The 13,369-nt window shown below is 39.0% G+C and overlaps 2 protein-coding genes and 1 long non-coding RNA gene across 4 annotated transcripts in view; 1 reads left to right on the top strand and 2 right to left on the bottom strand.

Annotated features, from left to right (window-relative positions):
• Positions 1-1,179: 1,179 nt before the first annotated feature.
• CCDC185 (coiled-coil domain containing 185) lies at positions 1,180-3,352 on the bottom strand. The gene has a single exon (XM_003767736.3). The coding sequence runs from the start codon at positions 3,223-3,225 to the stop codon at positions 1,315-1,317; it is 1,911 nt and encodes a 636-aa protein (XP_003767784.3). The 5' UTR covers positions 3,226-3,352; the 3' UTR covers positions 1,180-1,314.
• Positions 3,353-3,444: 92 nt separating this feature from the next.
• SUSD4 (sushi domain containing 4) overlaps positions 3,445-13,369 on the top strand; it is a 253,131-nt gene continuing 243,206 nt past the window's right edge. Inside the window, exons 1-2 of one of the 2 annotated variants that reach the window (XM_031967069.1) lie at positions 3,445-3,524; positions 4,668-4,780. The gene's annotated coding sequence lies outside the window, so the exon portion shown is untranslated. The other variant, XM_031967070.1, reaches the window with a different exon arrangement.
• LOC100922132 lies at positions 6,840-9,576 on the bottom strand. Its single transcript, XR_001120952.3, has 3 exons — positions 9,194-9,576; positions 7,488-7,612; positions 6,840-7,397 (listed from the first exon to the last, which is right to left on the bottom strand). It is a non-coding gene; the product is annotated as an uncharacterized LOC100922132 (long non-coding RNA).

Raw genomic sequence — 13,369 nt, forward strand, 5'->3', positions numbered from 1 at the left:
TTTTGTAAGGGGGAATTATTTTTGCATGTATTTTAAAAATAAAAAAGCTATTAAAAAAGAAGGAGTTCTTAATCTGAAGATCCATGGATAGATTTAAAGAGTTTGTGAATTTGTATGGGGAAAAATTACATTCTCGTTTTTCACTAACCATCTGAAATTTAGCATTTTCTTCATTTATAAATGTAAGCAACAAACTAAGTCTGAAGTATATAGAGGTGTTACACCAGATTGCCAATTGATACAAGACAATTACAAACCCCTGCCCTAATTTTAAATTATGGAGGATTGTAGTTCAATAGAGAGTTTAAAGCTGGATAAATAGGTTTTGAAATTATTTGCCTAGAGACTTGTTACATCAGGAGCTGATGAGATTACAAAGGGTATTTACGAATGGAATATAAAGGTCTAAAGACAAACCTTTGAAGGACACCAATGCTAGGAGTTTAGAAGTGGAAATGGATGTTGAAACAGCAAAGGAAACTGGTCAGATGGTAGAAAGAAAACAGAGAGAAAGAGAGAGGGGGGGGGGGGGCAGGCTTCCATCCTCCAAGGATGGCCAAGGGAGCCAAGGGAGAAAAGGATTTTGTGGCCAAGGGTGGTTCAATGGTATCAAAATCAAAACATATCTACATGAAAATGAATTATTTTCTCAGATTTACCAGGTAAGAGCCTGGACAGAGCAATTCCAGTAAATATAATAGGTCTGCAGCCAGATTGCAAGGAAGGGGTGGAGAAGTGAGTAAATAGTAAAGAAATGGAGATGATGAGTGCAAGTGACTCTTTCTACAAGTATACTTGTGAAAGGGAGGAAAAGAAGATACATTTGAAGAAGTAGCAACACCAGTGAAAGATGTGTTGTTCCTTTGTGATTTTAAGAATGGGTTTTAAGTTTTAAGAACTAGGTGTGCTGTGTAGACAGCTGGGAAGGAATAAGTAGAAAGGGAGAAAATGAATATGAGAGGGAAGCAGGAAATGACAACCAGAAAACACGAGAAGTCTTAATCAGTGTTTTTCTATTTGAAATAAGGTTTATGTGAGACTAGATCTAGAAATAAAAGTGGGAAAAATAAGGGGAGGCTAAACTGTGGAAATATAAAATATAAGGCTAAATTTCCCCAAATTCTCCTTTGTCCCAACCTTTAAAAAGCTAATTAAAGTAGAATGTAAGAAAGGAAATCATAGAGGTTAAAAACCACTTTATATCAATGCCAGATTATAGGCAGATTATAAAATGAATGCGTTACATTTTCACATCTCTCTCTTTTTTTTTTTCTTTTTTTGCATATAGATTGTGAGGTCTTTCTTGCTAAAGGCTCAGTGAATCCCTCCATGCAGACTCGCACTAAGCTGAGCTTCCCAGGCCATGCGGTCAAAGGAAACTTGAAGGGCTTTCACTTTCTCCCTCATCTGCAAAGAGGCTTGAGCAATCTTTCGGGATTCTTCAATAGTAGCGTCTTTCTCTCTGGAGAGCTGGTTCATCTTCTGTTCCTTCCTCTTGATGGCTTCTTTGATTCCTTCAATGTGGCACTTGGCCTCTTCGTCAGCTTTCTGCTTTAGAAAGTAGTGGTTTTTCTCCCGAAGAAAGTTAAATTCCCTGATCCTGTCTGCCTTGTCTTTGATATTTTTGTGCACATTATCTCTAGCCTGCTGGATCTTCAGGTCCCCCAGCTCCACTAACATTTTTTTATGCAATTTTTTCTGCTCATCTGTCTCTTCAGCTCTCCACTTGGCCAACAAAAGATGTTCCTCCTCTTTCTGGGCCTTTTCTTTCAGCTCTCTGTGTCTCTCCTCAATGAGGCGCTGGTGGATCTCCTGGGATCTCTGAGATCTTTGCTCCAGGGACAGTCTCCTCAGGATTTCCTCGGCCTTGTTCTGACTGTCTAGCAGGACCTTCCGAAACTGGTGATTGGCTGAGGAAGCGAGGTTGTTCTCCTGAAGTTTTTTCCTGCCTTCCAAGTTCTTGAGTTGCCTCTTGTAGCAGGCCTGCACCATCTTCTCCTGCAGCTGCTGAATGTTCTGCTCCCGGAGGTCCTTCTGCATCACCTCCTTTTCTTTCAGCATCTGCTCCTGGCAATGCTTCCGGTACTCCGCTTGCTCCCGACCCCTCTCCAACTTCTCCCTGCGCTGGCTCTCCCGTTCCTGGACCTGTCGCTTCCACTTGCTGTCTCTCAAGGCCATCTCCTTCTCCCAAGTCTCCAGCCGTTCCTGCTGTTCCTTGCTGAGGCGGGCCCGTCGCTCCTCTTTCTGCCGCTCCCACTGCTCCTTGCTGTGTGACAGCTGCTGCTGGCGCTCCCTCTCCATCATCATCTGGAACCTCTGGTTGCAGCGCTTCACCTCTTCCCAGGCCTCCGCCGCCTGGTGCTGCAGCTCCTGTATCCTTCTGGCCTTCTTCAGCCGCTCTAGCATGAGGTTGACGATCTTCTTGTCCCGGGCGGGGATCATGGCCTCCGAATGCTTGTCCTTCAGGTTTTGGAAGGGCTCCAAGTCGGACTCCTTGTTACTCTCCAGGCTTTGGGAGTACTGGGCGCCACGTTCCATCAGCGGGCTCATGGCCTTGCCACGCAGCTCCCCGGAGGAGGTTCGGACTCTGTGCTCTTTCGAGGGCAAGGCTGACTTCTCCAAAGAGGTAGAGGATGGGACCCAGTGACCCATGTTCCTGCGCACGGTCGTGGCCCATTGGTCTCCGCTGGGTTCCCGCTCTAGAGTCAGGGTCCCACGCGGGGAGGTGTAATCCCCGCGGGGGGTGGGCGCCGGAGTGTCCTTTTTCCCCGAGTGGGGCCGCCTCTCTGGCGGGGGCTGCTGCCAGGCCAAGGTGTAACTACCCGCCCTGCCCTGCCGCAAAGACCTGGCGGCCGACTCGCGGTCGTCGTCGGGACGGCGGCTACGGGGCAGCTGCCTTCGCGCGCGGTCCGGGGGTCTCCGGCTCACATCGGTCAGACTGCGGCTCTCCCGAGGTGAGTTGGGGAAGAGGCGCCGCTGCGGCTGCGGCGTCGGGGGGTGGTGCGCCTGCTGAGCGGCCGCCGCCACCGCCCCGCGGGCTCGCTCCGTGGCCTGGCAGCCCGGCCGGCCGGCCACGTCTTTGCCCGGCATCTGGCCCTCGCCCTTGAAGCCTCCAGGGCTACCGTGGGGCCCCGCGAGGGACAGCGGCGTGGGTTCCCGGCCCAGCGGCTCGTGGTCGTAGACATCCAGGTGGGGCAGCGGCGAGAAGCGGCCCGTGCCCTCCATCCCCCGGGCGGCACCCCGGCCCTCTGCAGAGCTGCTCTCTTGGCCTCGTCTGGGGGTTCTGGCGGAGGCGCTGAGGAGCCTCCTGACCGTCCAGCAGGTCCTTTATGAATCCCGGTCACGCCCCGGTCAGGCCTCTGACCCCACCCCCACCCCCGGGGGTAAGCTGCGCCCCTGTGACGCCCAGGCCACTTCACAATGGTCCTGCGCCCGCACCGGCAGCTCTTCTGCTCAGTCTGGGCAAGACCTTCCCGGCGCTAGACTCAAATGCCTCCTCTGCGTCAGGTGTCACATCGCGGCAGGTCTGAGCCCTCCCCGGAAGGCTGGTGCAGTCATGGTGGCTTAACTCTTAAGTGGCAGCAAATGTCGTCTAAATCTGGGTTCAATCACTCACTAAGTAAACGTTTATTAAGCATCTGTTAGGCACTGTGCTAAACTTTGGGGGTGTGAAAGGAGGCACCTTCGAAGAGCCTACAATGTAATAATTATTTGGTTGTTAGCCTAGAATTAAAGTGATGGAGAAAATGTCAGTAAACGTTTTTTAAGCTCCCGATATGTGCCAGGCACTGTGCTAAGCACTGAGGTTGAAAAAGGTAAAAGACGGTTCCTGTCCTGTAGGAGCCCAACCATGTAATTATTTGGTTGTCTAAACTTGAAAGTAAAGGAGAAAAAATGTGAATTTTGCAGATTAAATTTAAAAGTCTGCTCTGTGTTTTGTTGTCATTTAAGTGATAGAGAAATGTTTATAATACAGATTAAAATGCGGCATTTATCACACCCCTGGGCATAAAAGAGATAGGTAAAAACCAACACTTTGTTATGACTGAAGTGACCGAGTCTGAAGTTAAGGAAAACCTTCCTAACAATTAGAACTATCTATAAATGGAATGGATTTCTTTGGAAGCTATATGGACTTCTCTTCACCTGAATGAAGTCTTCAAGTAAAGTTGGTTAAAAAACAGTTATAGTGCCTTATGTGCCCAGGTGCTGTACCAAGTCAGCTCTGGGAATACAAAGGGAAACAAAAACTTTTGTTTGCCTTGCCTTGGCGGAATTACTATTCTAATAAAAGAGACGACAAATAATTATGTAATGTACGATATATATGAAGTAGATGGAAGATAATCTTAGTAGAGGATGTGTAGCTAAGAGTTGGGGTAGCCTGATGCTGTGAACATAGTAATATTTTAGGGCCCAATGAAGTAGGTTTAAATCCTTAAATCAATCCATGAATTCCAAAGTGGAGATCTGGGAGCAGCTTATTTGATAAGCTACTAGCACTCTTACCTCTAATTGTGGTGGACACAGGCTTAGAGACTTGCACTACCCCTTTTTTCCGCTTCCTGAGGTTTGTGTTGAATATACAGAGTATCTAGCACTAAATCTCAATAAAATTTGGATGCATAGGTTTTATATGTGGACTTTTCCTCTTTTCCCTTCCTTAGCATAGATACTGATTTATTATCTTTCATCTGAAGTGATTAGAGAGTCAGACTGGTCCTGTGATTTTATTGGCATAGAGAACTCCCAGAGGAGGAAACTTCATCTCATAATGCAGGTGAGTGTCTTCTTTGCAACTTATGTAGTCTTTGAAAAATGCCTACACTGATGGAGTCTGAATACAGATTAAAACATACTATTTTTTACTTTCTTTCTTCCTTTCTTTTTTTGGTTCTAGTTTTCTTCCACAAAATGACTAATATGGAAATATGTTTCACGTGATTGCACATGAATAACCTATTTCAGATTGCTTACCATCTCAGGGAGGGGGGAGAAAGAAATTTAAAACTCAAAATTTTCTTTAAAAAAATGCTAGAAATTGTTTTAACATGTTATTGGGAAAAGAAACCAAAAATATTGTTTTAAAAAAAAAAAGAAAATGACCTAGATTGTGGACTAGATAAATGATCTGCTTAGGAGTCACAGTCATTTTGTGTCAGGGACAAGATTTGAAGCCAAATCTTCTTGACTTTCAGGTTCTATCTAATATGGCATCCTACCTCTAAAGAGGAGTTTGCTATTGAATGTAGGAATTGCAATGGGCTAGATCTTGATCAATTTTTTTTTTGTTGTTCATTTCATGGAAGAAATCTAAAAGTTTAGAGATACAGCACTAATTCAAATTGGTATCCGAAATGTGGTTAATTCACACATCTTGATGCTGTTCTGGGATGGCAGGAAAGTAATAGTACAACCGCAGATTAAACAGAAAGGGCAAAGTATATCTTGGAGAATATGATCTGAGGGTTTAGCCTTAATAAACTGTGTCAACCAATCAAGAAGCAAACTAATTTCCAAGATGGATCCCTAAGGAAGGCCTGGGTTCCCAAACCATAGATAGGGAGAGCAAGAGGGACAAAGGACACATATATTATTGAGAGTCTCTCCTAAATGTTTCCTCTTTGCCTTTTCAAGACTTGCCATTTATTGAACTGAAATTCATTGAAATGACCATATTGAAATGAAATTCTTTACAGGCTACTGCCAACTTTGGACATTTTGGTGTATTCCCTGCTCGCTTATAGCATAGAGCCCAAGTCTGACAGGAGGAATTAAAAGAAAGCATGTAGGCCAATGTTTTTCATGGCTCCTACTTGTTCAAATATTTCTTCATTGTGAAGACAATCAATTTCTTATCTCAGAGCAGGGTTTTTTAACTTGGAGTTCCCTTAGGCATGTATGAATGGATTGGGGATAGTGCTGGGTCCTTGAACTTGGAAAAAAATTACATCTTAATTTTCATTAAGGAAATGTAGCATTTTGTTCAATTAATAATCAAATGAAATAATATTTATAAAGCACTTATAATTCATGACACATATATAAATGTTAGCTATTGTTATTATGATTAATTATGTATTTTTTAAAATACCATTATTCTGAGGAGAGGTTCATAGGCTTCACTAAACTTCCACAGGGGTCCATGAACCACAAATAAATACATAAATAAAATAAGAATCTTTTTTTTTTTTTAGAGGGAGAATACCTTCTGAATGTGAATATTTTTTTCCTGCTCTTCTTCAAACTGGAAATTATTTTCACCTCTAAATCAGCCACATAGAAAATTTGAAATTTCAGTATGCACCCTCCAAAGGCAAACATGCTTACAAATATGTCTATTAATTGCTTACTTAAGAAAATGAAAGTGGTTCGAAGTAGAGCTGTTTAGTTGTAAAGGAAGGAGTCCTAGAGAGGGGCCCTAATCAGGTCTCTCAAGTCTACAGATAATCATTCTTGTGTTGTGGAGAAGATCTACTTGTGTGGTGTTGAACTTACTGTCAGAAAGATCTGGATTCCAAACTTGCCTCAGATACTTCTTACCTTGGTAACTCTTAGTCATTTATCCTCTTTTCAATCTCAGTTTCCTCTTCTGAAAATGGGGACAATACATAATACTTGTGGCATCTAACTCCCAGGGTTGTTTTGATGATCAAATGGGACTCTGTGTACAGGTCAAGTATTTTGAAACTGTCAAGCAATGTAAGAATGGCCGATGTAGTTACTGAGGCAGTGGATTCTTCTCTGTGGTGTAGGCAGAATTAACTTGGTCATGTCCTCCATAGGAGTTTATGAAGAAAAAAGCGATGTTATTAACAAATACACACAACTGGGGTATATAGCATTAGTTTTTTTTAATTACACCTCTGAGCTGACTGTGAATAGGTTTCAATGGTAGAAGCAAAATTTTCTAGAAAGTTATGGCCAAAATGCAAATCTGGGGTTGTAACACAAGTGACACTGTAGCATAGCTATAGCAACCGTTGCCATCCAGAAGAATTCCATCTCTCAGCAATGGATAGAATCTCATTTGCAGTAGTTAACATGTCTCTATTGGAAAAGGAAAAGAGGTTTCCACCCCAAATTTCTATTTGCAGTCACTTGTATCATTGTTGGAGATTATTTCTTGATGTGATAGCAATCCATTCTTGGAGGCTAGGGGAAATCAAACTAAATTTGAATGGTTTAACTGTCTTCAAAGTTAAGTAGTATCTAGACCATAAATACAGCAGTGATGACAGTGACAAATTATGTAGCACCTTTCAAGGTATGTTATAAAAGTATTTTGACCTGGATTTTGGAATTGTAAAATCCTGGTTCAAATCTAAGCTCTGTTACTTACTACTTGTGTCACTTTGGACAAGTAATTTAACCTCTTTGTGCTTCAGTTTCCTCATCTGTAAAATGAGAGAGATGCATTATTTGACAATATTTCTGATCAACACAATGATAAATGAGGAAGAATGAAGATGAAACAATCCACTCACCTCCTGGATGAGAGGTGATGAATTGAAAGTACAGACACACTCTTTCAGATATGCTTATTATGTAAATTCTTTTTGCCAGACTATGCAGCTCTGTATCAAAGGCTTTATTTTTTATTTTTTGCTCACTAGAGAGGAGTAGGAGGTAAAGATTGACATTATAAATCCTTATTAACTGAAAAAAATAAAATTATCAAACTATATATATATTACATATATATTTAAAAGTATAAAATCTTTTGCAAATGTACAATGTAATTCTTGCTATTTACATTATTATGGAGCAAGCAGGGCATGTAGCTAGATAATTATATTATTATTATTATAGCTAATCTTCTCTAGTGTTTTAAGATTTGCAATGTATTTTACAAATATTATTTTATTATGATTCAAACAAAGGATAAACTATGTTATCCAATGAACAAACCATGTATTGTGTCCCTTTGGCAACCACACAATGTGAAGCGATCAATAGCAAGATCTTGGGCACATTGTATGGGCTCTCCATGAAGGATTTACAGGTAGACATGAATGAGTCACAAAGTATAAGAAGACTGAATTCTGCTGCCTTCAGAGACAGTTCCCCCACTGATGAGGTAACAGATTACCATTGCTGATTTCATCAGCCAAAGATATTTGGGTTTTCAGCTTGTATATGCTACTTTGTGGTCATAACTGGAAGGAATATTTGAAATCATAAATTCTAACCACTTTGTTTTGCAGATGAGGAAAGAGAGAGGTCACTGCCCAAAGACACAAAAATTCACAGCCTGTGATGTCAGCTCACTTTTGTGAAGAAAATATAGATAAAGAATAGATAAAGAGCTGGAGGGTACTTTAAAGGTCATTTCATTTTACAGATGAAGGAACTGGGACCCAGAGAGATTAAAAAGACAGGGTTTACTCAAGAATTATATTGGTAGTAAAAGATTCAAACTTAGATTGTGGGATTCTAGATTCAGTATTTTTTCCCCTCCTTTCACACATTCTGCCTATCAGAAACAAAAAGAATTTACATGGTCTTGGCCCTCAGAGATTATAATTTTAAGTCAGATAATACTGATGGATAGATAATAATGGCCAAGCATTTATTAAGTACCTTTAATTATTAAGTACCTTTAAGTACCTTTAAGTACCTTAAGTACCAGGTGCTGAGCTAAGCAACAGGGATGCAAAGACAGATAAAAGTCAATCCCTGCTCTCAAGGAATTCACTAAATGAGAAGAAAACAAGATATATAGGACAAATAGGAAATGATCAACAGAGGGAAGGTGGCATTAAGAGAAATCTAGAAAGACATCTTGCAAAAGATGGGATTTTGACACAAACTTGAAGGAAGCCAGCAGAGTTGAGAATCAGAGATGAGGATGGAGAGCTCCAGTTATGGGACAGAAAGAGAAAATGCATTGAGTTGGAAGATGGAGTAGTTGTCTATCAAAAGTATAGGAAAGTCAATGTCACTGGTTTGCAGAATACATGGGAGTGGGATAGTTAGGAGTAAAGATTGTATTACATTAATAAAATTTTAAATTGTAAAAATGAATACAAAATCATAAAATGTTCATTGTACATATGCACATACATACAATATAGAAGGGATTATTTTGGAGCAGTAAGGACTATGGAAAAACTCTTATCAAGTAGGATGGGGAAGGGAGGAACCAGGTATTTTCTGATAAATCTCCAGAGGCTCTGTGGAATTGACTTACCTGAAAATAAGAATGGAAGTGTCATTGAAATTGGTAGTATAAAATGTGCACAATATAGCAACAGTAAACCATATGCTGTCTCTGCTAGCAGGATGATTACACTTAACCAAAAAAATCCAAAACAAAACAACCTTCCACCACCAAGAGCAACAAAAATGACTGTCTCTTTTGAGTTCCTTATAACTGAAATTCTTGTTCCAACCGCCAAACATTTAAAGAGACAGTAGAAATTCTTGTCTTTTATCTGTACCTTTGGGAAATCCATAATCAATTATTGATAAAAGTTGATGCTAATATGGTACTTCATTTACAGGTGAATATACTTCATTTTTCTGGTGAGCTTCATTAGAACCCTCAAAATTGGTACTACAGTTATCTCCATTTTATGTACTAACTCCAACTTCCCCCCCAAACAGGTTGATGATCACTTAGCTAGTCAATATCAAAGGTAGGATTGGAAACCAAATTTTCTGATTCTCAAGTGTAGCACTATTTCTACTGTTCTATTCCTCCATTCAGCTGGGAAATGTGACTCGGACAACAATCATGGATTTATAGTTAGAAGACCTGGGTTTGAATCCTTAGACTGTATTTCTATAATACTTTTCTGACTTTGAAAAGTCAGCATAGTAAAGTTACCCATGCATATATCCTGTAAATAAAAGGCTATTAAATAAAATAAATAAATTAATAAATTAATTAAAAAAAAAAAAAAGAAAAAGAAAAGTCAGCATAACCTCTCTAGAGCTTCAGTTTCCTCATCTGTAAGATGATGGGAGGAGAGGGCACCAAATGATCTCTAAATTCCTTTCCAATTCTAGATATATTGTCTTATCTAGGACAACCATGAGCGCAGTGCTCCATATTTTACTACCCTTAGCTTAATTCATCAGCTTTCCTATGGAAAAAAGAAAGGATATGTTGGCAAATAATAAGCTAAGTGGCATTCTCTTGCTACTGATAGGAACTGCCTCTTTCTTTTGGAGGGACAGAGAGCTTAATGTATATCCACAGATGCTGAATGATATGGGCTATATGCCAAGTGAAGACTGGGAGATTTTGTGAAACTTGGGAAAGGAAGTTAAATATCTTTGAACCCTTAAATGCAAATCCAACCATCATAAAACTCAATGCCCTATCACTGACTCACTGTTTTGTTTCAGCTGATGATGACTGGGAGACTCAATGATCTGCATGTTCTAATTAAAAAAAAAAACCCAAACCAAAAAAACAAAGATTTAGTTAGTTTTCATCACTATTCCACTTACATTTTCTTTGAGATGGAATTTGGGCAAAAATCATTTTCTTTATTTCTGAATTTTAGGGTAAGTTTTAAACTTCTACAATTCATTTTTGAAATATATTTTAAAATGAGATTTCTCTTCTTTCTTTGCTTTTTCCCTTTTTCTAACTATGAAGGAAAACATATGGCTCTAAGTAGCATGTCTGAGAATATAGAAAACATGTTTCTGCATCTGCATCATATATGGGAACTCATTTAAAATATCAGGCTTGTCAGAAAGAAAAATAAGAGGAATACCCAAGGCATTGAATATAAGCCTTATGTTAATGCAGTGTGGAAAATGAAAAATATAAACCACTTTTTTTTGGGGGGGGAAATTAAACTAAATGAAAGAAGAACAAGGAAATATGAAAGTTGAGGTTTCCATAGTAACTAACAGTTATTCAGTCTCAATGCAAATACTGTATGTGTATGAGAAATCATATATGTGTGTGTCTAATTATAACGAATACTACATCTGAACAAGTTAATTTGATAGTTCCATGAAAAACCTTAGCTTTTATATCTTCCAATTTTTATGTGACTGCATTTGTAACCTGACTGAATTTTCTAAAGGGTTGATTTATTTAGAAGAGAGTTATTTGGAAATGGGAATGAATATTGGGTTCCTCTTTCCAGTGAAATAATAGGACCAAATGGTAGTTTGTTCAATTATTTGATAATAATGGTAAAGGACAGAGTTAACTAATAATGATATTCTTATTTTTGAAACTAGTATCACCATGAAAATTGTGTAATACCAGATCTTTATATTATTTGTACAGGAACCATTTAAAAATTTCTTAGTATCTAGAGCACCTTAGTTCCATCTCCAGTGCCTCTTCATGGGAAAGAGGTGACCCTATCCCAATTAAATGTAAGCCTGTACACTTGTAAAGACTTCTAAGCATAGCCCATAGTCTTTGAATCTTTGAGAACCAGCCTGGTTAAGGTAAGAAAGGCTTGTCACAAGAAAGCTGGCCATGAAGTCAGTTATTCTGGGTCACAGAAACTCATTAAGACTATCTATTAAGGCAGAGAGCCATTGTTAACATCTTTTAATGTGTATGTACCCATAAAATATACTTAAGTATTCAACTTCTTCAGTACAAATTTGAAAAATTAGTTACAGTTTTAAAAGTTAAACATTTTGGAGATAGCTCCCTTGTAAAATGTGAACTTGAAGACAAGGACTACCTGATCTTTATCTTTATTTACCCAACTTCTATTACTGTGCTTGATAAATAATAGACTTTTTTTGTTTGTTTTTGGAGGCAGTCTGAATTAAGTGACTTGGGTAAGGTCATGTAGCTAGTGAGTATCTGAGGAGATATTTTAGCTCAAGTCATGCTGACTCAAGGACTAATGCTCTATCCACTGTGCCACTTGGCTCCCCAAAGTAAAATAGATTTTTACAAATGTTGCCGATTCATTGATTAAAAATATACCATTAAAATACTTGAAAATAGTCCTTTTCATTTCCTCCAGAATTATACATGTATTACAAATCACATGTATACTTTTAAAAAAGTCTAAGTCTTCTTTGTCTAAACTTTTTTAAAATTACATTTAATGCCAAAAAAACCCCTACCCATTATTATAGGAATAAACATTTCTCAAAAGAAAGGTTGCTAACTAACAATAATCATATGTGAAAGAATATGCCAAATAACTAATAAAAGAAGGGCAATCAACATAACCCTGAGGTTTATACTCAGTAAATTGGCAGCGAAGACATAAGATGAGAATAGCATGTATTGGAGGAGTTTGGAAAGACTGCTAACTAATGATTTTGGTGGAAGTATGACTAAATCAGTACAACAGCTATGGAAAGCAGTCTGGAACTATGCAAATGAAGTGGCTAAAATGTCCTCTCTTTCAACCAGAAATTCTGTTGCTAGCTCTAGGAAGGTCACTGAAAAATAAAGGTTCATATATACAACAGAATATTTATAGTATTACTTTTTTGTGGTAGCAAAGATCTGGAAACAAAACAGACATCCATTAAATCAGTAAATCATCAATCAGTGTGAACAGGGCCTCTACAGATCCTCAAATCAATCAGCATCAGAGATTTGATCAGTCCTAAGAACTTTATATAAAAGAGAAGAATTATCACAGAATCAGCAAAGAAATTCCCTGAGTCTGGAAGTAAAAAGGAGTGGGATTATGAGGGCTAAGCCAAGAACTGAAACCTCTAGGACAACTAGTGGAAGTAGGATTGACCTGTAGTAGAGAGAAGAAAAGGGAGGAAGGGAGAGAGAGGAAGAGAGACAGAGTAACAGAGACAAAGAAACAGAGAGAGAGGCAGAGATAGAGACAGAGAGACAGAGACAGAGAGAGAGAGAGATTAAGAAAAGTCATTCACTCTATAGGAATCTCAAAGCAAAAAACCCAAGTTGAAGCCACTAGTTTACTCATACACAGGAACTGAGGATTTCTGAAAAAAAAGGTCTGCTTTTACCTTTCCATCCTTTGCCAGGACCTGTCAGTATATAGACACTATACTATAATCTGCTGCTTTGTTACTCAAACATTTTCAATAACCTGAATTTAGCCTCAGCCATAAAGAGAGAGGAAGATTAACTAGAGAGAGATATAAATTTAGGTAGTGAGACCTTTGTCTAAATTTTAGGAATTTTCCTAATTGATGACTCAAAGTGAATGATATAGAACTGAGAACTTTTTTTTTTCTAGAATTAACTCTCTAAAACATTAGAAAAATGTACCAAATAGAATTTAGGGACTGTCATCATGCCTTTAGGCATAATATGAGCTGATTGTTGTAACCAAGAGTTACATAGGTAACTGAGCTATTAAGTAAATTGAGTGAAATGACAAAGAATGAATATGTTGATTGAAGTTAATAATAATAGTTATTTGATTGACCAAAT

Source organism: Sarcophilus harrisii, chromosome 4, assembly GCF_902635505.1.
Source record: "Sarcophilus harrisii chromosome 4, mSarHar1.11, whole genome shotgun sequence".
NCBI classification, from domain to species: Eukaryota; Metazoa; Chordata; class Mammalia; order Dasyuromorphia; family Dasyuridae; genus Sarcophilus; species Sarcophilus harrisii.